This window comes from Panicum hallii, chromosome 6, assembly GCF_002211085.1.
Source record: "Panicum hallii strain FIL2 chromosome 6, PHallii_v3.1, whole genome shotgun sequence".
In the NCBI taxonomy this organism is placed as follows: domain Eukaryota; kingdom Viridiplantae; phylum Streptophyta; class Magnoliopsida; order Poales; family Poaceae; genus Panicum; species Panicum hallii.
In genome coordinates this window covers 38,006,379-38,027,027 of record NC_038047.1, presented here as the reverse complement: position 1 = coordinate 38,027,027, position 20,649 = coordinate 38,006,379, and the positions used below count along the sequence as shown (strand labels likewise).

The 20,649-nt window shown below is 42.1% G+C and overlaps 1 protein-coding gene and 1 long non-coding RNA gene across 6 annotated transcripts; one reads left to right on the top strand and one right to left on the bottom strand.

Moving 5' to 3' along the window:
- Positions 1–1,625: 1,625 nt before the first annotated feature.
- Positions 1,626–9,049, top strand: LOC112896938 (MADS-box transcription factor 23-like). Of its 5 annotated transcripts, none has more exons than XR_003229550.1 (9): positions 1,626–1,840; positions 1,926–2,128; positions 5,748–5,823; positions 7,272–7,333; positions 8,048–8,147; positions 8,242–8,283; positions 8,365–8,498; positions 8,579–8,727; positions 8,816–9,049. XR_003229550.1 is itself a non-coding variant. In XM_025965060.1 (9 exons), exons 2-9 carry the CDS (start codon positions 1,947–1,949, stop codon positions 8,832–8,834), a joined length of 714 nt encoding a protein of 237 aa, XP_025820845.1. In that variant the 5' UTR covers positions 1,626–1,840; positions 1,926–1,946; the 3' UTR covers positions 8,835–9,049. The 5 variants fall into 5 exon arrangements, 3 of the variants coding, with proteins under 3 accessions (XP_025820845.1, XP_025820847.1, XP_025820846.1); XR_003229549.1 differs by having other exon boundaries at positions 8,803–9,049; XM_025965060.1 differs by having other exon boundaries at positions 8,365–8,448.
- Positions 6,219–18,006, bottom strand: LOC112896939. The gene is made up of 4 exons (XR_003229551.1): positions 17,845–18,006; positions 7,269–7,351; positions 6,757–6,873; positions 6,219–6,649 (listed from the first exon to the last, which is right to left on the bottom strand). It is a non-coding gene; the product is annotated as an uncharacterized LOC112896939 (long non-coding RNA).
- Positions 18,007–20,649: the final 2,643 nt, after the last annotated feature.

The following is a 20,649-nucleotide window of genomic DNA, read 5'->3' as shown; positions in this document are numbered from 1 at the left end:
GGCATTCTGTTAATCCAAAAAAAACTACTTAATTAAAGTTATGGCTTTATATTGACCGAGAGCATGTATGGCGACTTTGACAAGGCTCTTTTGAGGCAGCTCACGTGGGGGACACGCAGAAATTACATAACTAATCTGCTGAGCAGGACATCTAAGTACCAGCACAGGAGATTATTAGATGAATCCATCGTTTTCATGAAAGACAAAGAACCAAGTTATCATGAAATGTCACATAAAGATTTGTTGTCCTTCTTTTGAAACGAAGATTATTTGTTTTCCTAGTTCACACACCTGAATTCTTTTGAATTTGAATTTTTTTCCATGATGCACAAATAAATAAAATAACCCAAAGCTTAAGGCCATGACCCGAGCCTATAGTGAAGCCATCTCCCTTGTGCATATAGTTTAGTATTTAATAATTAACATACATAAAGCATTTATTTAGACAACGGGAAAAGAAGATCTTCCCTCAAAAAGGGGAAAAAAAGAAACGGGTATATGACTTCAAACAACCCTAAAAGTAAGCTATCCACACATTGGTAGTCTGGACATGTTAATCTAAAAAAGTCAAGTTTATTTTTCCAGTTTCCTGTCTGCTTTTCAAATTCAGTACTAACAATAATTCTTTAAAAGAAATTGATTTAAAATTGGAACCATTGCTATTAGCATATCTTATTTTTACCCCCAAAAAATTGTACTAATATTTTTAAGAGATTGCATTATTATAACTTTAATACTCCTTCCACCCCAAAACACGATTCAAGAGCACTGTAAGTCTGTAACAACCAAAATATCACGCCAACGTCTTACTTCCTGCAAAATTGGGTGTATATGAACAGCATCTATTAGCATATCTTTGTAATTTTTCTAATGCTAGAAGTGAGTTTTGCAGGTGCAACTTGTGGTAGTTCTAGCAAATTCACATTCGAGATCTCATTTAGTGAATATGTATGCTTGTTATTTATATGTGTAGTACTATGACGAATATGGTTACCGTTGTTTTGACCTTGGATTGGTGACTAGTAGTCATGGGAAATTATAAAATGGTCGTACCAGCTTGGTTGCTCAGCTCAAGGCCGGCCATTGGAAAATAAAAATTGGTGCTCATGTCCCCTGACATGCTTCCATGCGATTTTTGCTTTTAAAAAAGGAACGGATAGCATCGGTGTCAGCATAAGATTTAAACTTTTTCCTTGTTATGAATTAATTTTCCTTTCTGCTTTCCTACTTGGACTCAGCTGCAGCTAGCTCATGGCAAAGCTTAGCCAATATGGGTGGTCCATGCTCCATGGGGGATAATAAATAGCTCCAAAGATATGTGATTTTCAATCATTTTCTTTTCTTCTCTACTTCCAGTATTCAGAAATATATATATTTCGCACCTACAATTTGCAAAAAAAAAGGCACAAAATTTTAGTAGCAAAAAGTGAGAACAAGAAGCCGCATTTAGCTGGTTGTCCAATACTGAGAGCGAGGGCTGGATTAACTAAGGAATCTGCGGAATGGTGGGCATCCATGCACACGCGCCCGGCGGTGATACGACAGGAGTGGCAAGTGGTGTGGATTTGTTTATCACTAATGAGGCACAAATAAACAATCTGGACGAGCTAGACGAAAGCAAAGCAAACCAAAGGCATTGTACTTGTATATATGCGTTTTCCCAGATGGTCCGAGAATGCTTTCTTAGGGAAGCACAAGCAAGCACCTCAAGGCGGCAACCAAATCTCTAAACTAAAGGCGATTGGGATAGCTTCCTCCTCTACGGAGAGGGATCAGAGAAAGAGAGGGATAGGGAGGCCAGATTAGGCTTCTTCATCTCGATTGGACAGAGGAGAGAGAGGTTGCAGTAGTGGTGTAGTATAAGTTTCAGCAAGCCAGGTCCAGGTCTCATCTCTCTGTCTCTCTCTGTCTGTGTCTCTCTCTAGATCTGTGCTGTGGAGGAGGAGATGGGGAGAGGGAAGATAGTGATCGAGAGGATCGAAAACACGACGAACCGGCAGGTGACCTTCTCGAAGCGCCGGACCGGGCTGTTCAAGAAGGCCAAGGAGCTCGCCATCCTTTGCGACGCGGAGGTCGGACTCATCGTCTTCTCCAGCACCGGCCGCCTCTATGACTTCACCAACACCAGGTACCATTTGGGTCTGCCTTTGCTTGCTCACTTGATGTCTGGTTACTAGATCTACTAACTTATACAGATCAGACATATATATTGCACTACGCCACTACTGCTACTGGTAGTTAGGGTTTGATTGATTGAGAGAGAGAGGGAGAGAGAGAGAGGGAGAGAGAGAGAGAGAGAGCTGATTTGAAGGTAGAGTAGAGAGTTGATACCTCGTACTGGCTTGGTCATGTAGTTTTTTTTTTGCCTTGGAATGTGAAAATGTAAGCAATATGTGTGTGCACCGTTTTATTAGCATGAGGAAGAAATATGCAAAACAATAATAATGATGGTGGTGATGTCGCTAAGATGTGGGGTGTCGTATCATTTTTAAAATTCTAAATTTGAAAACAAACTAAGTTAGAAGTATGATTTTAAATCGCCGGCTAAGACGTTTAGCGGCAGCGCTGCTGTTACGGCGTTTAGCGGGCTGTAGCTGGCTTTAGTGGGCTAAATACCATAGCGGCTGTCCTTCCTAGCAGCTATAGCCAGCTGTAGCGGTAGCTATAGCCAGCTGTAGCAGTAGCTATAGCCGGTTATTTAAAACCTTGCTTAGAAGAGGATGAAGTTTCTGCAAATTGCAGTATTTTCATTTTATTTTCCTATCAATTTGCAATTTACCAGACTTTTATGTTACATTTTTTAATTACTCTTAACTTTGAATAGTCCGAACTTGAAAGTTTCCTATTTTGAATTGTTTTGTCAGTTTAGTGCTAACACAAAATGATTACATGATTGCACCCTGTTTATGATTAAACCCCCCGCTGGCGATTATATCGATGTAATCATGCAAATGCTTTTAATTGGGTACTAGCCCATACACTATACGACTGCAACGAGAATATAATGGATGGAACTTTGGAGGTACACTGAAATCTCCAAGGCTATGGGACTTACTTTTCAAGGACTTAGCATTGAGCGAGTTCAAATACATTCTTGGCAAAGAGAAAAGGAAGTGGGAAAAATTCATCAGATATTGAATGCAATTGGCAATCCATTTATTGTTTATTCTGACATATTTTTTATATAAAATCCATAGGCTCTAGTACTGAGCTCTTCGTCCTGTTTGGATGGACTAAAATAGGAGGGCTCTAAAGTTCAACCTTAGTGTGTTAATGGGCTAATCTTAAGCTGATCAGGGCTAGTAGGTTCTAACCACCAATTAGATAGTATCTGTATCATTAGTCCACAGTTAATATATGCTTAATCCCTTCTCCTTGACATCCAAATGATATCCAAATAGAAGGGCTAAAGTTTAGCCCTAGAATCTAAACAAGATCGTAAGAGACACGGGAAATTTCTTTACAACTTCTAATGTCAAACATGACCAAAATCAAATTTGTAGTTTTATGGTTGCACTAGGATTTCAACCTCTGATGGGGTGATGCAACCAAGATGGGGTAAATTGGGTTTCTAAAAGGTTTCGTAGAAAATTGACCAATGACTTAGCCAAATTCACTTATGTGCTTGATTAAATAAAACATTTTTACCTATCGCTATACTTTTGCACCCTAGTTCCAACCCTACACTATTATGTCAATTATTCTAGGTATGTAAATGTGCAAAGTAAAGAAAAGGTTGCCTGATTTTTTTTGCCCCTATGTGTCATCGAAGAATCGGTACTCTCCCCTAGTCTTCACTCTTGCAAGGATATCTCTTCCATTGATCAACGCAAGGATGAAGTTCTGTCTAATGATAATCCATTCTCCACTCTGGGTTAGTGGATTTAAAAAGAGCCCAATGCTTCTAGGGTATTCTACAAATCATCTTCTTGGAAGCTCACCAAGAACCAACGCCACCAAGCCATGTAGATTATGCAGATCACCATGATTGACATGAAAAGAACTTGAGTCCCAACACACAAGCCAAAGAGATGGTTGATGCACACTTACTACCCCTAAGAACTAATGATGTTCTTAATCTTCAATCGTCGGACTTGAAAATCACTTCTAGTGCAAAACCTTGTTCTAGTCCTCACGAAATAGCTATGAACACAACTATGTTGCACTAGATCACAAATGAAATTGGAGAAGCAGCATTTATAGCCCCAACCCAAAAACTATAGGATCTGCTGAGGACGTAATAACACATAATCCACACGATCTACTTAAGTCTAATCATGAATTAACCTACTAATACGGAATTAGGTGGGTAATATTTATACCATTGTTTCCTGAATCCATGGAGCTCTCCGAGAGCTGATGCAGTAGTCGTAGATGTACTGGTGGCGTAGCGGCGTCTCTGCCCGAGAACAAGAGCAAGAGCTACTGCTCCCCTCCAGCGCCGTTAGTAACTGGATTTAGGACGGCTAATCACGTTTAGGGTTTGGATCTGGAAATGAGCTCGCCACCCCCTTAGATTTATAAGCTGTAGATGCAGGGTCTTGCTCTTAATTTGGAAGCTAATAATGGACCCACTGATTACAGCCCATTAATTTCCTTAATCATGTTTAGGTGGTAAATATGTCATTAGTACTTCTTAATTTTCTTAACTGCGAAGATCACATTCTAAATATAATTCTAACAAAAATTAGTCGTTGGAACTTTCTAGATGATTTTTGTGAGTTTTCAGCACACTAACTCAAACACTCGACTAGCCCTTATTGTACTAACAGAAGTCCGGTGAGCTCACCAGAGCGTCCTGTGAGCACATCAACTCAAATCTGAACTTAACCATTTCTCAAAACTATAACCCCGATGAAGCGTCCAGCAACATGTCCGGTGAGCCCACTCGAGCCTCCTATGTGTATCGGCACTTAAAAGTCCAATGCAATCTCTGGTGCACATAATTAAGTGTATGGGGAGCGTTTTGTCTCAAAACCACTACAAATTAATAGACTCGAGTTTTGGCTTCAAATCTTTAGGGCTTCATTTGAGCTACCTAGCACTATTAGACACAACTTTGTACCATATGTAACCTCAAGTTCAAGCTATCTTTGCCCCCTTTATAGTATGACCAAAGCAAAATGAAGACTCAAACTACTTATCAGTGTCTGTCGACATCAAATGGGGGCCAAGAATATCAAATAAGCTCATCGAAGATCATCATGTGTCATTAATCACCAGAACTAAAATACAGGGCTAGATGCCTTCAGGCTAATTTGATGAGAGAAAAGAAGTGTGCTTAGTATGACATTCCTCATTTAAAGATTGAATTGCCATCAAAGGTCCTGCTGAGATGTCAAATCTTAAGCATATACTACCTCCATCCAGTAGCGGAGGACGGATCAAAATCTTGAGATATGGCGGCTTCAGTACAGTACTTATTCTAATGCCTAAAAGAGTTAAAATCTTCCCTAAATAATCCAATCCAAAGTTGAGCATGTGTACTCCTAGCAAAATTTAAGGTATGGCTACCGCCGTACCTAGCCCCACCGGGTGCTCTGCCACTGCCTCCATTCTCGAATATATGTTGTTTAGGATGAGCGAATTAGTTCAAAATAAGCTAATTCGCTTGTCCTAAATGACATATATATAATTAATATATATACACACACACACGAGAACGGAGGGAGTACATAGTATAGCAATAATTTTGTATGACTGTCTATATTATTGTATAAACATTCTAATGGAATCTTATCCGGCAGCATGAAATCTGTGATTGAAAGATACCATGAGGCAAAAGATCACCATGTCATCATGAGCGCGACCGCGGAGGCAAAGGTAATACTATTCACACAATCCATATCACTCTACTATACGTGCATCAATAAAGTTAACATATAAATAAGTAAAAATCCATTTATGTACATGAGCTATATGGTTCATCTAAATTTTCTAAAACTTGCGCTAGATATTCTGGACACGAGAAGCAGAAGAGATAATATTTTAAATGCTAGCTGTTTTATTCTCACAATGGCATTCTAATAACTTACCAGTACAACATAACAATGGCATTCTAATAACTTACCAGTACAACATAAAACCTGTACTTTTTAGGCACCCTGAAATTTCTGCGCTAACAGGATAATCAGATTAGGGAACTGGATTAGACCTAAGGCTTTCGATCTGGTTACAAACACATTGCTTAATAACACGAAGTCCAACACATTGCCGAGTAATCAAAAGAATGTTGACCCCTTTCTCTGGGAAATAAGAGCTTGTATTACAAACAGGATGCAGTACAACCTTGTATTACAGATCCACAGGTTGAACCGGAATGAGCTGACAGGGTCCGGTTTTGATTATCTCAAAGGGTAGTGGAATCATGGAATTATCCGCTTTAGGAACTAAAAGCTGAGGAACATAAATAAGCTCCCAGTCCCAGATAAACAATAGCTCATAGCCAGTATGCAGTTGATACTTGATTTCTGACATATAGAGCACCATGCATTAGCAAAAATACATCGCTTAGCATAACTGATTCATAAATAATATGCAGAAGAAACTTGAATGCTCAGCAATCGTCTCTGCTCTTAGTAACCATTAGATCATCGATCTGACAGATGATCCTGATCACTGCATCGTCGATCTGTTGACGACTTCAATGCTACAAAGTATTAAAATGGTGCCAATGAAGCATCATGAGCTATATCCATTAACTCTGTTGACATAAGTAACAAGCACTGAAACAAATGTTTTTTCCTATCCAGTTACCTTCATCCTCCAGTACTTGTGATAGAAACCTGTAATACTGACTCTGAACTATTGACAATTGCAGTCAGGAAAAAGGTGGTTCTAATCAACCAGGGTTCAAGTGCTAACAACATTAACCTGCAAGCACCAAGACAGCACTTCACCATTTGTTTCCATGTAGCACGAAATTATGTGTATTTACAACATAACCAAGAAGTTTAGAATGCCCTCAAAAAGAAAAGAAAAGAAAATAGTTTAGAAGGATGCAGAATGTTAGTAACTTAATCTAATGTCGACCATGCTGTGCATCTTGGCTCCCTGAGCCCAAGCCAGCCACTCATAAAATGCAGACCCCACCGGCACCTGCACTGTTCTGAATGTTCATATGAACTGCTAGTTCACAACAATGCATTGTATATTGCATTTACATAGCCTTGTAGCGTCTAGTTTCATATTATTTTTTATTTCTCGAGTTCCTACACAACATATGGGTGCAAGTTTTTCATCAATATTAACTGAAAACTTTCTCTTACTAGCTTTGGCAAAGGGAAGCCGGAATCCTGAGGCAGCAACTGCATAACTTGCAAGAGCATCACCTGTATGATCCTCAACCAAGCTGCAATACTTGCAAATCATAATGAGTACCATTGCATTTTGCTTCCTATTTCCAGCATAATAATGCTAATGATCAGTAGTGAACTAATTTACCCATTCTGAAGAAACAGCAGTGTGTGTGTGCGGAGGGTTGGGGGGGGGGGGGTCAAATTTTCATGTTATGCTCAGTCATGGAATTAGTCAAAACAAATTATCAGCTCGTCATGAGCTTCTACAATATTGAAATTAGATCAAGGTTCTTAATCTATCTGCCAAATCCAGGAAGCTTAGGTCACCAAAAACAAAGTTTGAACTTATGGGTGTTTAGGTAAATTATACATACTGAGTTGTGCTACAATTTCCTATGGCTCTTCAACCTTTTGGAAATACCAATAAGCTACAGTTGCTTCATTTCTTTACTTGATTAAATTGGGATCCTTACACACATGCACACAGTGTTTGTATATTCATTCCACATTCAGCATAGTTCAATTGAGGAATCCATACACTAAACATCCACCAGCAAAGATTATTTTTTTCTCAAAAGATCTAGGAGTAACAATGGCACATACTTGTATTAAATGCAATAAAAATGAAAGAAAGTTTTAGATAAAGGCAATTATTTAGTGTTTTATTAAAAACCTTGAAATAAGTTATACGATATCATGTGCATTTTTAGAAAAGCCTAAACGATATGCCATACAATGTGTTACTGCAGGCAATTGATGGGTCAACAGCTTTCTTGCTTGGATGTAAAAGACTTGCAAAACTTAGAGAATACGCTGGAGATGAGCCTAAGAAATATTCGTCTGAAGAAGGTTACATCACAATCTGTTGAGACATCAATACATCATCATATAGTTCTTTCAGAACATAGACATTAATGGCTACTTTTGATTGTTCATTTTACAGGACCAACTAATGACTGATCAAATTCAAGAATTAAATACAAAGGTTTGTTCACACAGCTTACTTAGCAGTACTAATTTATTCTGTAGTATTTTACCTGACTACAGAAAATTTTCTGGATTGTAGGGAAGCCTCTTACACAAGGAAAACATCGAACTATACAACAAATTCAACTGTATTCATCAAGAGAACACCGAAATAAAGAAAAAGGTGCATGCATCCAGCAACATTTTGCCAAACAGAGATGAAGCTTGTACAAGTTATGATTTTTTTGCCATTCCATTTTATCCAGACACCCGTATATGGAATCACATAATATCATTTCTTTCTCATTTCTCAGGTGTATGGACAAGGAGTTAATGAGCATCCAACAGATACTGCCGTTAAACACAGAATTGTGAATTTGGAGGATGAAGATGTTGCAGTTAATCTTGAACTAAGTCAGCCACAGAATGTGGAATCGGAGAAGTCAGGAACACCAAGCCTGGGGTGAGTTCTTGTTCAAATTCAAATACAGATTCAGCATAGCACATGAGATGAGGTAGTTCACTGAAAGTGCATCAGATTTCAACTGCAGTGAGGATGACAAAAACTAAAGATCAGCAACCTATAATCTTGGGTTGAATCACAGGACCTACCAGCTAAACTTCAATGCTTCTAGATGCAATATTTCTGCACGACCATAGTATTTTGTACTCCAGATTTTCGTATTACGTTGCTTGAAAATCATTCAAACACAGCTTGTAATCCATTCAGAGATAGCAGACTTTATGCCATGTATTCTATTGTTATAAAAAATGTGTCTTGTGAATTCCAATTGTGAGCAGATAAGGTTCAACACTAGTTGGTAACATGATATATAAGATGACCATGTGCTGATTAGAACCAGGAAGGATACAAATGCATTACTTCTGAAATGCATAAAAAAGGTGTACAAGGTACTGAATATAACAGATGATTTTTTACAATGATCTTCAACTTCAAACTCACAGTGTTCACCATACTACATATTACTAAACCTAACAGAATAGATACCTAGGTGTGCACCAAAAATGTTCATTGTCTCAAAATTAAGTAATGCGATGCCACAACAGAAGCTCTTAGCACAAGCCCTGGTTAGGTGGAATTTATGTGTGCAGAGAATACTGCCCAGTGTCAAGATGATTTGTTTATATATGTTACAAATGAAGAAAAGAAAAATATAGCAAACTTCACGTTATTTTGGATTAGAAGTGAATTAGAAGGGGGTAATCTTAGACATGCAAAGCTTCAAAACATGAAAAGGTCATCCATCCATACTTCAAAATCAATTGCTCAAAAGATAGCATGGACACCAAGCATACTATTGCATAATCACATACAACAAGGACCATATAGTAACCAGTAATGGTAATCAACAAAAACATGATTCAGGCCAATGAAAAACAGTGCTGGAGAAATACAAATGGATGAACAATCTTTATTCATAATACATCAAGTCATCAAGAAAACTTACAAGTTATGCAGTTGCGACCTCTAGCTTTCTAGCATCAAATGCATATCGAAGCAAAATAACACAAGGTTAATTCAATCACATATCAACCTATACAAGGTACTTCCTATTCTGAAATCGACCAGCACAATATTGATTATATAAGAATAGCATACTAACATATTAAGACAAGATTGTATTGTCCAATAGCTCAAAGGAAACAAAAAAATGCAAACAAAAGTATGAACAATTTGCCAGAACCAAAAAGTTTTTACACAGGTCATTTTCATAGGGCAAGATGGTAATACAATTACAGTGCTATCTTCACATCCATATCATGATACATGCAGGGTAGCATGTAGCAACCAAGCAGGTACAATAAATACCTAGCAGCTAGAAAAATTTGAAAACCACAACACATTCTTTAGCACTTTTTGTTGCTAGCTTACTAAAGAAAAGAGAAGCCAGTAAGGCATAGGCCACACAAATAGCAGCATTACAGCACACTATGCACCACAATTTGGAGGAGTAGGTAGCACGTGCAGAGAGGGATACCGCTATCAATGGCTATGGGCATCAAGGCACAGGATGGATCAATGTACAGTAGTCAGTAGCTACGAATCTAGGCAAAGCAAGGATCAGCAAATTAAATGTACATCAAGAGGTGACAATTGAGTATTAAAAATACAGAAAGATAAAAGAACAGAGTGTAAGCAGACTAGTTTTTTTATCAGCTAGAGATGAGTAAAACAAATACCTACAATACTTTACAGCGCATGCCAACAGCCCAAGGCCCCCAACCCTCTAAATACTGGTTGTATGAACACAAGCCCAACAGGCATGAGACCTATATATCATAATCATTTCAATAAACCAGAGTAGGAAATACCGGCAAATAGCATGACATATTGATCACATCAGTTAATATTTAGTCTGATACAATACAACCTATATTTTCCTGAAAGAAAAAAAGAGATACAGTAGCATTTAGGTTTTATCTAGATCAAAATTATGTAACTAATGATCAGTATTTTGGTTAAATTTGACTTATGAACTATTTGTGAATTATAATTTAGTTATTAGAGGGTTTAATGCCATCATATTTATATATGACTTCAACATTAAATTTTTAGCCTTATTAATACTCTAATAACAAATGGTTGAAATATTCGGCAAATCCTATTTATGTATAAATCACTTGATACATAACTCGCTAACTGATATGCCTAACGCCAAAGCTCTTATGATGTGAACCAATGTCAGCTGTTGTGAACCTTGATTGTCGCCGCCAAGGGTACATTAATATGAAAATAGTTCCCTTGTAGTTAAGTGTTCACATGACCCTCTGCTTGACTGAAAAAAAATAATGTTATGTACACAAGGATGAAAAATATTTACTCATACGGAAATTATCTCGTTGCTTTCTTCAATCAATATTGTACATGATATACCATATTTACTCTCTGAATCTGAATGCATGCATCTTATCTCAAAGCATAGTTGCCAAAACTCTTGTAGTGTAGTGGTAAGCTTCCTAGCTGAGAAAGACACCAATCAGGGTTCAAATCCTGGTGGCAGCAAAAAAAACGCTGGCAACCCGAAAAATAGTGGCAGGGTACCATCCTGTGGCACCTGTGGTTGGTTTGGACCCTCCTACCAGGGGGTAGTTGAAGTGGTCGCTGAGCCAATGGGTCGTGGTCGGGGCCCTATAGGGTAAAGCCGGGGTTCGAGGATTTTCTCGGCCGGCTTGGCTAAGGTTTCTTCTTCGTGCAATGTCGTGGGGGCAGTCTTTCCCTAGCCGGTCGAGTTTTTTTTTTTATCTCAAAGCATAGTTTCAAAACAAGCAATGAATCTTTTCTATACACTTGGTCTGACTTAGGACAAACTTAGAATAGTTTGACTTAGAACAAACTCATAAATTATTTGTATCCGTAGGCGGAGGGAGTACTTATTCAAAGAGTGAAGACTGGTGGATATAGTTCATCAGAAAAGTGGAGACTACCAACTACCATACTCTTTAGAGCAAAAGAATACAACGTAGCCTTGCATCTCCCTGTCTGAATGCAAATCTCGTATTGTCATTCTGCACTAGCACTTAACAAAAAAAAACGAACATAAACATCACACTGAAGTGCAGTACTGCAGTCCAATCGCTCATGAATAACAGGAGAACTACCAACAGCTTTTGAGGGCCCAAATCTGCTGCCTAGACACGGTAAATGAGACGCCTCTTGGGCTCTACCATATACTAATGGAACGATATGAGCCAGGAACATTAACGAAACAGCGGGCCACCAAATTACCAACAAGAAATCGTTAATCACATCTACCTAGCCCGGGCACCAAAACTCTAATAAAAGTGCTCCTCTGTTGTGTAATTCAGAGCCTGTTGTTTACCGTTTTCTTTAGCTGAATAACTCGGTTGGTTAGTTGGTTAGTTGATGCCGAGCGAGTCGTGTGGAGCCTGATGCATGCACGTTCATGCAGTGGCACGTCCTAGAGTTACGGTGTTTGTGTGGAGCCTGTTGTTACTTTCGTACGTTCGGTTGCGTCGCTCATGTGAAGAACAACAAGCCCCATATGAAGAAGCTCGAGGCGAGGAGCACGCCCATGATTTTCATGGGGTACGAAGCGGGGTCGAAGGCCTACAGGATGTATAATCCTGTAGACGGTCACGTGCACGTCACACGCGACACTGTATTTGATGAGGACGCCAAGTGGCAGTGGCCAGAAGGACAAGGGGGTGATGGAGTTTGGGATGATGAGTTCATGCTCGAGCATGTTGCCCCTGGGCGACACCATCTAGCAGAGGCCGTAACCGGAGATGGTATACCTCTGGAAATGGAACAGGGTGGAGAAGATGTGCCTGGAACACCAAGTGGAGAAGGCGCCGTGGGCATTCCAGCAACCCAGCCGGTGGAATTCGCAACACCACCATCGGTGCTTGGAGATATGGTGGACGCCGAGCACGATGAAGATGGTCCTGCACGGTTTCGCACTATCAGCAACGTGCTGGGAGAGGCACCGGTGCCAGGACTGGTGCCGCACGTTCTTGAAGGCGGTGAACTCATGTTCATCTCTACGGAGGAGCCAGCTACCTTCACTGAAGCTGAACAAAGTCCAAGCTGGAGGCATGCAATGATTGATGAAATGAAGTCGATCGAGGAGAACAGAACATGGACCCTTGTTGATCTTCCGGAAGGGTACACCACGATCGGGCTGAAGTGGGTGTTCAAAGTGAAACGTGATGAGCACGGACACATTGTGAACTACAAGGCACGTTTGGTCGCGAAAGGATACATTCAGCGACAGGGAATTGATTTTGATGAGGTGTTTGCCCCAGTTGCACGGTTAGAGTCTGTGCGGTTGCTGATAGCCTTGGCAGCAAGTGAAGGTTGGGAGGTGCACCATATGGACGTAAAGAGTGCATTCTTGAATGGAGATCTTCTAGAGGAAGTATATGTTTCTCAGCCGGCTGGTTTTGTGGTTGACGGTGCTAAACACAAAGTATTGAAGCTGAGGAAAGCACACTACAGCCTGAGACAAGCTCCGAGAGCTTGGAACGCCAAGTTGAACGACAGTTTGCTGTCACTTGGTTTCAGAAAAAGCACAGGAGAACATGGGGTATACGTGCGTGGATCAGGTCAGGATCGTCTGATAGTAGGTGTCTATGTCGACGATCTAGTGATCACTGGGTGTAGAGGGATCAGTGCCTTCAAGACCGAGATGCAGAAGCTGTTCAAGATGAGCGATCTTAGGTTACTCTCTTGCTACCTCGGCTTGGAGGTGAAGCAATCATCCAGAGGGATCAGTATTGGCCAGATGGCATATGCAAAGAAGTTGTTGGCACGTAGTGGCATGGGAGACCCCTGTTCAGTTCCCCTGGAGAAGAGACCAAACCTGTCCAAGAAGAGTGATTGCAAACCAGTGAACGCAACTGAATACCGGAGCATTGTCGGAGGGCTCAGGTATTTGGTGAACACCAGGCCCGATCTAGCCTTCTCAGTTGGACTGGTGAGCCGGTTCCTGGAGGAGCCGAGGGAGGATCACTTGGGCGCAGTGAAGCGTGTGCTACGCTATGTAGCAGGAACACTTGAACATGGAGTGTTCTATGGAAGAGGAGGAGCACGACAACTGCATGGGTTCAGTGACAGTGACTATGCCGGAGATCCAGACAACAGGAGGAGCACAAGTGGAATTTTGTTCTGTTTAGGGAACAGCCCGATCACTTGGCAATCCAGTAAGCAGAAAGTTGTAGCTCTCTCTTCCTGTGAGGCAGAATATATTGCAGCATGTTCAGGTGCATGTCAAGGAGTGCGGTTTGTCGGTGTTTAACCGGCTGCCCACCGAGGGATATACCTAAGGTGGTAAGTTTTGGGTGAGGAGACGCCAAGATCAGGAACTCGAAGGTGCAAGGAACACAAGACTTAGACAGGTTCGGGCCGCACGGAGCGTAACACCCTACGTCCTGTATGGTGGTTTGTATTGCCTTTGGTGTAAGATGACCTAATGATCTTCTTTTTTGAGGGGGGTCCCTGACCTCCCTTATATATCCGAGAGGTCAGAGTTACAAAGATGCTAACCAACTCCCGTCGAGGGATCACACCAGAACACATCTCGAGTAGATTCTCTCCGTGTTGGTTAGCTCTATCTCCTATTTAAACAGAATAAATAAGAGATAAATAAGATGAATAAGAGATAAGACGGACTTAATCTCTTAGACCTCTTTAAACTACATTATGTGCCCAGCCCGGTGGCCCCGGGTCTGACAAGCCCCCGAGCTCTTCGTAACTGAGTACTGCAGGCTTATCGAGTACTTTCGAAGCAATCTTCGACTTCTTCTGAAGCTTTGTCTTGAAGTCCTTTTTCGAGTACTTCCTTGGCTGCATCGAAGCTATGAGGTGCTCATGCCCCGAATTTTATTTCTGCTATGGTGTGCGATTGAAAAAATCGCACTCCATATGGAGTAGCCCCCATGCCTTAGGTTGAATCGGAGAATCAGGCTGAGGGTCCCATTTGTCTGTAATCCTCCTTACCTACTCTTCGAAGAAATTTAAAAAATAAGTAGTCGATGCCACGTACCCGTAGCCCCCGAGCCTTGAACCCAAATCTCCCAGGTTTGGGAAAAAGGATCCAAGAATCGTGGCATTGGTGTTACTCTGAAATCCCGAGAAAAACTCTTCGCTTTCTGCATAATGAAAGTAAGCCTCCCGCTGGTTTATTTAACCGCGCGGTGACTTAAGGTTTCGTCTGCACTCTCAGTCTTCATATGAGTCTTCTTCGAGTAGTTTTGCGGCGTCCAGCCCCCGAGCTTACGAGCCAGGAGAGCCGAAGGAGCCATGTCGAGTAGTGCGCATCGCCAAGCCCCCAAGCCTGGGAACTAGCAGAACTGTGATGGCACGCCGTGCTGCCTGGAGGGTTGTTGCCGAAGCTTGATCTGAAAAAAGACAATGCATACATTATATAGCATAATGCGAAGATACCGAGCAGTACTCAGTAATAATATGAAGGAACCAAAATTTATTCGGTGTAAAAATTTCGCGTCTTGCTCTTGCTAGGCCATGTAATTTCCCCGGGCAGTTAGCATGTTACGTTTAAGCACCTGATCCCTGATGGCCATAGACCATAGCGTAGGGAGCTCAGCCGCATGCACGCGTAGGAGCATAGGCTTACAGAAGAGTCGAGGTTTCACGGATTAAGGCGTGTGCTACCCGAGTACTTTAGCAAACGTTAAGAGAAGACAAAGAAGTCATCATGCGACAAAGAGGATGCGCGGTGCGCATAAAGTAGTCGGCGATATGTAGCTCTGGAGGGTTTTGTACCCATCGAGAGACATACACGCATAAGTAGTCGGCGAGGGTGTGTGTGGCAACACGCAAAGATCTATACTTCCATAGGGCGTAGTCCCATGAAGCCTCCAGCACTCAGAACACAACCTTGTGGCGTAGCCTCCGTAGTCAGTGTCATAAGGCTGTGGCAAAGCCGCCGGCACTCGGTGCATTAAGTCTGTGGCAGAGCCTCCAGTACTCGGTGCACCAAAGCTGTGGCTGTCGATCTAGCATCCCAGGAGTAGTCGATCAGGGCGTAGCCCCCGAGGATTTCATGCCCATCGAGAGGCGTACCCGAAAAGGTAGCCGATCCTGTGAAGAACAAGTCGGAAAAGGTATAAATCACCTAGCTTGATTCGTGGACGAATATTGACGAAGCCGTGGAGCTCGTTAATGGAGCTGCGACGGTTTGTTGACGAAGCTCGACTAGTCGGAGTCGATTCCGACTAGTTTTCAAGTCGAGACGAGTAGTTGAAGTAAGTCGTCGGCGGGCTGCCGATCGTCCTCGCGAAGTCAAAGTAGTCGAACTCGTCGCTGCTGCGCGTGGATATTGCAGCACAAGCCGAAGTTGAACTGGGTCGTCGAGGTCGACTGCGGCGGTGCATCGACGTTGCAGCGCGAGGTGAAGTCGAGCCGAGTAGTCGAGATCGATGTAGCCGTTCGCTGAAGGATCCGATCTCGAACTCGATGAATTGACTCGTCGATGCACATGCGTGAAGGTAGCAATCCGCCACCTAGTGAACTAGAAAGATGCCGTCGAGTTCGCCGGTGGATCTTCGATGCGCTCCCCTACCTGGCGCGCCAGCTGTCGGTGTTTAACCGGCTGCCCACCGAGGGATATACCCAAGGTGGTAAGTTTTGGGTGAGGAGACGCAAAGATCAGGAATTCGAAGGTGCAAGGAACACAAGACTTAGACAGGTTCGGGCCGCACGGAGCGTAACACCCTACGTCCTGTATGGTGGTTTGTATTGTCTTTGGTGTAAGATGACCTAATGATCTTCTTTTTTGAGGGGGGTCCCTGACCTCCCTTATATATCCGAGAGGTCAGAGTTACAAAGATGCTAACCAACTCCCGTCGAGGGATCACACCAGAACACATCTCGAGTAGATCATCTCCGTGTTGGTTAGCTCTATCTCCTATTTAAACAGAATAAATAAGAGATAAACAAGATGAATAAGAGATAAGACGGACTTAATCTCTTAGACCTCTTTAAATTACATTATGTGCCCAGCCCGGTGGCCCCGGGTCTGACACGGCTGGCTCGGCTTCTGAAGGATCTGACCGGGGAAGAGCCTAGAGCGCCAACTCTGAAGGTTGACAACAAATCTGCCATTGATCTAGGTAAGAACCCTATCCATCATGACCGGACAAAGCACATAGAAGTGAAGTACCACTATATCAGGGAATGTGTGGAGAAGGGAACAATTGTCCTTGAGCAGATCTCAACAGAGAATCAGCTGGCGGACATGATGACGAAGTCGCTCAGGTGCGAGAAGTTCCAGAAGCTCTGTGATCGAGTGGGCGTCGTCAAGGTTTGATGTCAGGCTCAAAATTAGGAGGGGAATGTTGTGTAATTCAGAGCCTGTTGTTTACCGTTTTCTTTAGCTGAATAACTCGGTTGGTTAGTTGATGCCGAGCGAGTCGTGTGGAGCCTGATGCATGCACGTTCATGCAGTGGCACGTCCTAGAGTTACGGCGTCGTGCACGTGGAGTTCGTGGCCTTGGAAAGAAAGCCAACCTTAGCGGCCTGAACCAGGAAGAAAAAACTATGCTACGATAGATATAGTAGGAAACCTCTCTCAAAGAGATCCACCCTTTCCTAGTAGCTTACAGAGAGTACATCATGCTGCTAATGTACATCAGTCTTACGCAGCGGGAGTGATGAAGGCCGGGTCAAGGCTTGGGATGGCAGGGCCGTGTCAAACGGATCACCGCGCATGTAGGACATCGTCTAGAAGTTTGTTACTTGCATTTGCACTATTTATTCAGTAATATAGAACAGAAAAGGTAGCAAAACTTTTGTAGCACCATATCCTATTGTTCATAGCTCTGTGAGTGTTTCTTAAGTTTGTGCGATTCCTTGTTGAACTCCACGATGCAAGCTCGCCAAGAGCTCGCTGGGTTTGACAATATCCTCCAGGAGTTCCTCTAAGAAATCAGCCGAACATGCATCTAAGCATCCAGGTTGCAGGACCATCATCGCGATTCACACGATGGGACACGGGGCCAAGCATAACCAATCACACGGGACCGTAACGAGCAGAACTGAACGAATCAGGAGCAGGAACGGATATGCAAGGCTAACCTGGACGTATCCCTCCCTCGCGAGGGCATCTCCGCGCGCTCGCTCCACTAAGCCCCACATCAGGCGGGGGCTTAGACTTGGAGGTAGCGGGCAGCAGCCGCGGTATTTGCAGTTGAAGGGACGGGGGCTTCTCCATGGGTGTGGCGGAAACGAAGATAAATGAAAATGGAGATGGTCCAGGCTCAGGCGGCCCCACTCCTCAGTCTCAAGTTCGAGGCCACTTGTCGATTGCCGACTTTTAAAAAGAAAAAACAGAGAGATCAAAACGAAAATTATGAGCAAAGAACAACCGCACGAGGATATCGGTGAGGATAGTACAATGGCCTTTTTCTCCACCTCTAAACATGCATAAAAAATTAATTAAAAATAAAACAGGTCAGATCATGAAAAATATTACTCTCCCTGTTCCAACTTATATGTCATTTTAATTTTTCTAGATACATAATTATTCCTATGTATTTAGATATAGCATATATCTAGATGCGTAGCAAATATATATGTTTAATTTAGATAGAGGGAGTAAAATTGAAGGTGAAACAAAAATAGATAATTTGACCTAGCTTTAAATTTTGCGTAATAGGATATGTTTGCATGATCTATTCAGAATCCATATTAATGGTTTTGCTAAGTATCCATGTCTATTTAGGTATCCGGTATCAATTATATAATATTTTCAGGCCTCCACCGCGGCCTGTGTTCATCCATGGTGTGGCCGCTGCCGATTCCATGAGAAGGGGATGATAGAACAGAGAGAGATGCATGAGAAAGCTATCCGTTTAGGAGATGTGGTAGCAATTTTGCGTAATTTTCACTAAATCCAAGGGTATTCTGTACTGAGAGAGAGACAGAGATGCATGAATTAATAATAAGCTAAAATGTTATCCTAATAAAGCAAAATACGCCTTGCAGCGAATTGAGCATATGGTATGGTTACTTGTGGTGAAACCTGTCCACCCGGATTCAACCTGGATTCAAGCTCTCGACTCAGTTCAGGTACTTGTATTTTTCTGGATTTATTCTATTATTTAACCGGCGCTATTTTTTCAGTGGCAGATGACGTGCTCGTCGACAATGAGGCGCCTGTGGTGACTTTATCAATCTCGAGGATTTGCCGGTTCAGTCTCTCAGAGGTGCGCGTGCGTGTATTCATAGAGATTAATGTACGTGCGTGTATATAAACGTCTGCGTCTGCGTTTGGAAAAAAATATATCTTATAATTTCAAATAATATGGTTTCATCTCCCCTCCATCACAAAGGTCCAGCCCTTGAGAAGAGTAAATGAGGGAGCTCTCCTCATCGCTTAGACTTATCTTGGACTTGATGTGGTACTCCAGTTCATATTGGTTACAATACCTTGTGAATGAGGATGGGATTATTCAGACTTGAGATAATTGCTATGCTACGCGCTCGTCCATAGGAAACACATAAAACTGCTCGATTCACCTCAAAATCACATAGTTGGGGATATCGGTGAAACGTCCTCGTACTTTGACTCAGTGGAATTGCTGCAATGGAGAAGTTATTTTGTGCATATGTTGGTGTTTTTCAATTTTGATCCTTCTAGCTCATTTCAGATAATCATTTTACGGAATTACTCCTACAAACTACCATTTGACAGAGCTCCCAACGATCTGCTCTGAGATCTCCATCAAAGATGTCTCTAACGGAAAACCTCAAGATCCATAAGCTCAGCGTAATTGTACCCAGTAATCGCACTGTCTTTTGCAGTAATCACGCGAGGCCGGCATCGGGACCACCTGTGCCCTAGCTTAGCTCCGGATACGCCTCGCTGGAAGCTGCTGTCGACCAGCGTGCCGCGAATTGTTAATGGCGCATTATTGGTGGTTGTTTAGTCGGGCATCGCCGCTCTCGAAGACATTCCCCGGACGTCTGCATCTGCGGTAACAAAGTGGGCGTAGAGTCTTTAAGAAATTTGTTAACCGTAGCCAGTTAGGAAATCGATGAGACCGGGCGCGGATGCAGCTGGGGCCAGTGATGTTGAGACCTTCTGGGCCACCTGTCTGGCGGCCCAGCTTTCTTCAGAGTTCTCTATGCTAGCGGGGCTGTCCTGCTGAATATATTGAACTTTCAGCAGCGCAGGGAACCTTTTGGCAGTATAAAAAATCGAAGTGTAGTTTGACCAGTAGATCGAGATCCGATGGTAAATGCGAGACGGCAGCTGTAGCTTAGCTTTTCCTACTACCATGCTACAGCTAAGCTCATCCTGTGGCAGTAGATTTGCTTCTTCACAGCTGGTCTAGAGTTTAGGGCTGAAGCGCTTAAATAGTTGAAGTGATCATTTGTTCATTGATCAAATCAACAAAAGTGAACTTAGAGGGCTTGGAAAGTTTCAGAGCTTAGTGTCATAACTTCACTCCAGTTTAATTGTAGTGTGACTTGCAGAAAAGTGCACTTTTATAGAAGTAGCAAAATATATGGTCCCTGAGCATGCTACTACTCCCTCTGACTCAAAATATATCATTTTAGCATTTCAGGTGTCAAACTTCATTGACATTATCATCAGTATAAATTTTTTTACAAAGATTGACAGTGTAAAATAGTATCGAATGCACCATGAAAAGTACTTCAATATATTTAATTACCATTACTTGAAACATCATATTTTCCTAGAAATTATTAGTCAAAGCTTAACACATGTATTTGAATCGGAGGGATATGTCAGGTGGGGTTTTCTGAACATATAAACTATAATGAGCAGCGTAATATGAAGCTGAGTACTAACAATTTTAATCTAATGGTTGCCATCATTTTTCTGTAACCTATCCTTAATATACTACCAGCAAA

What these genes read in the sequence shown, in the direction of transcription:
- LOC112896938 (XM_025965060.1), top strand. Translation starts at nt 1,947, where the DNA reads ATGGGGAGAGGGAAGATAGTGATCGAGAGGATCGAAAACACGACGAAC. An exon ending in AACTTGCAAGAGCATCACCT is followed by an intron (nt 7,334 to 8,047) that starts GTATGATCCTCA and finishes GTGTTACTGCAG; the next exon opens with GCAATTGATGGGTCAACAGC. An exon ending in TTCAAGAATTAAATACAAAG is followed by an intron (nt 8,284 to 8,364) that starts GTTTGTTCACAC and finishes TCTGGATTGTAG; the next exon opens with GGAAGCCTCTTACACAAGGA.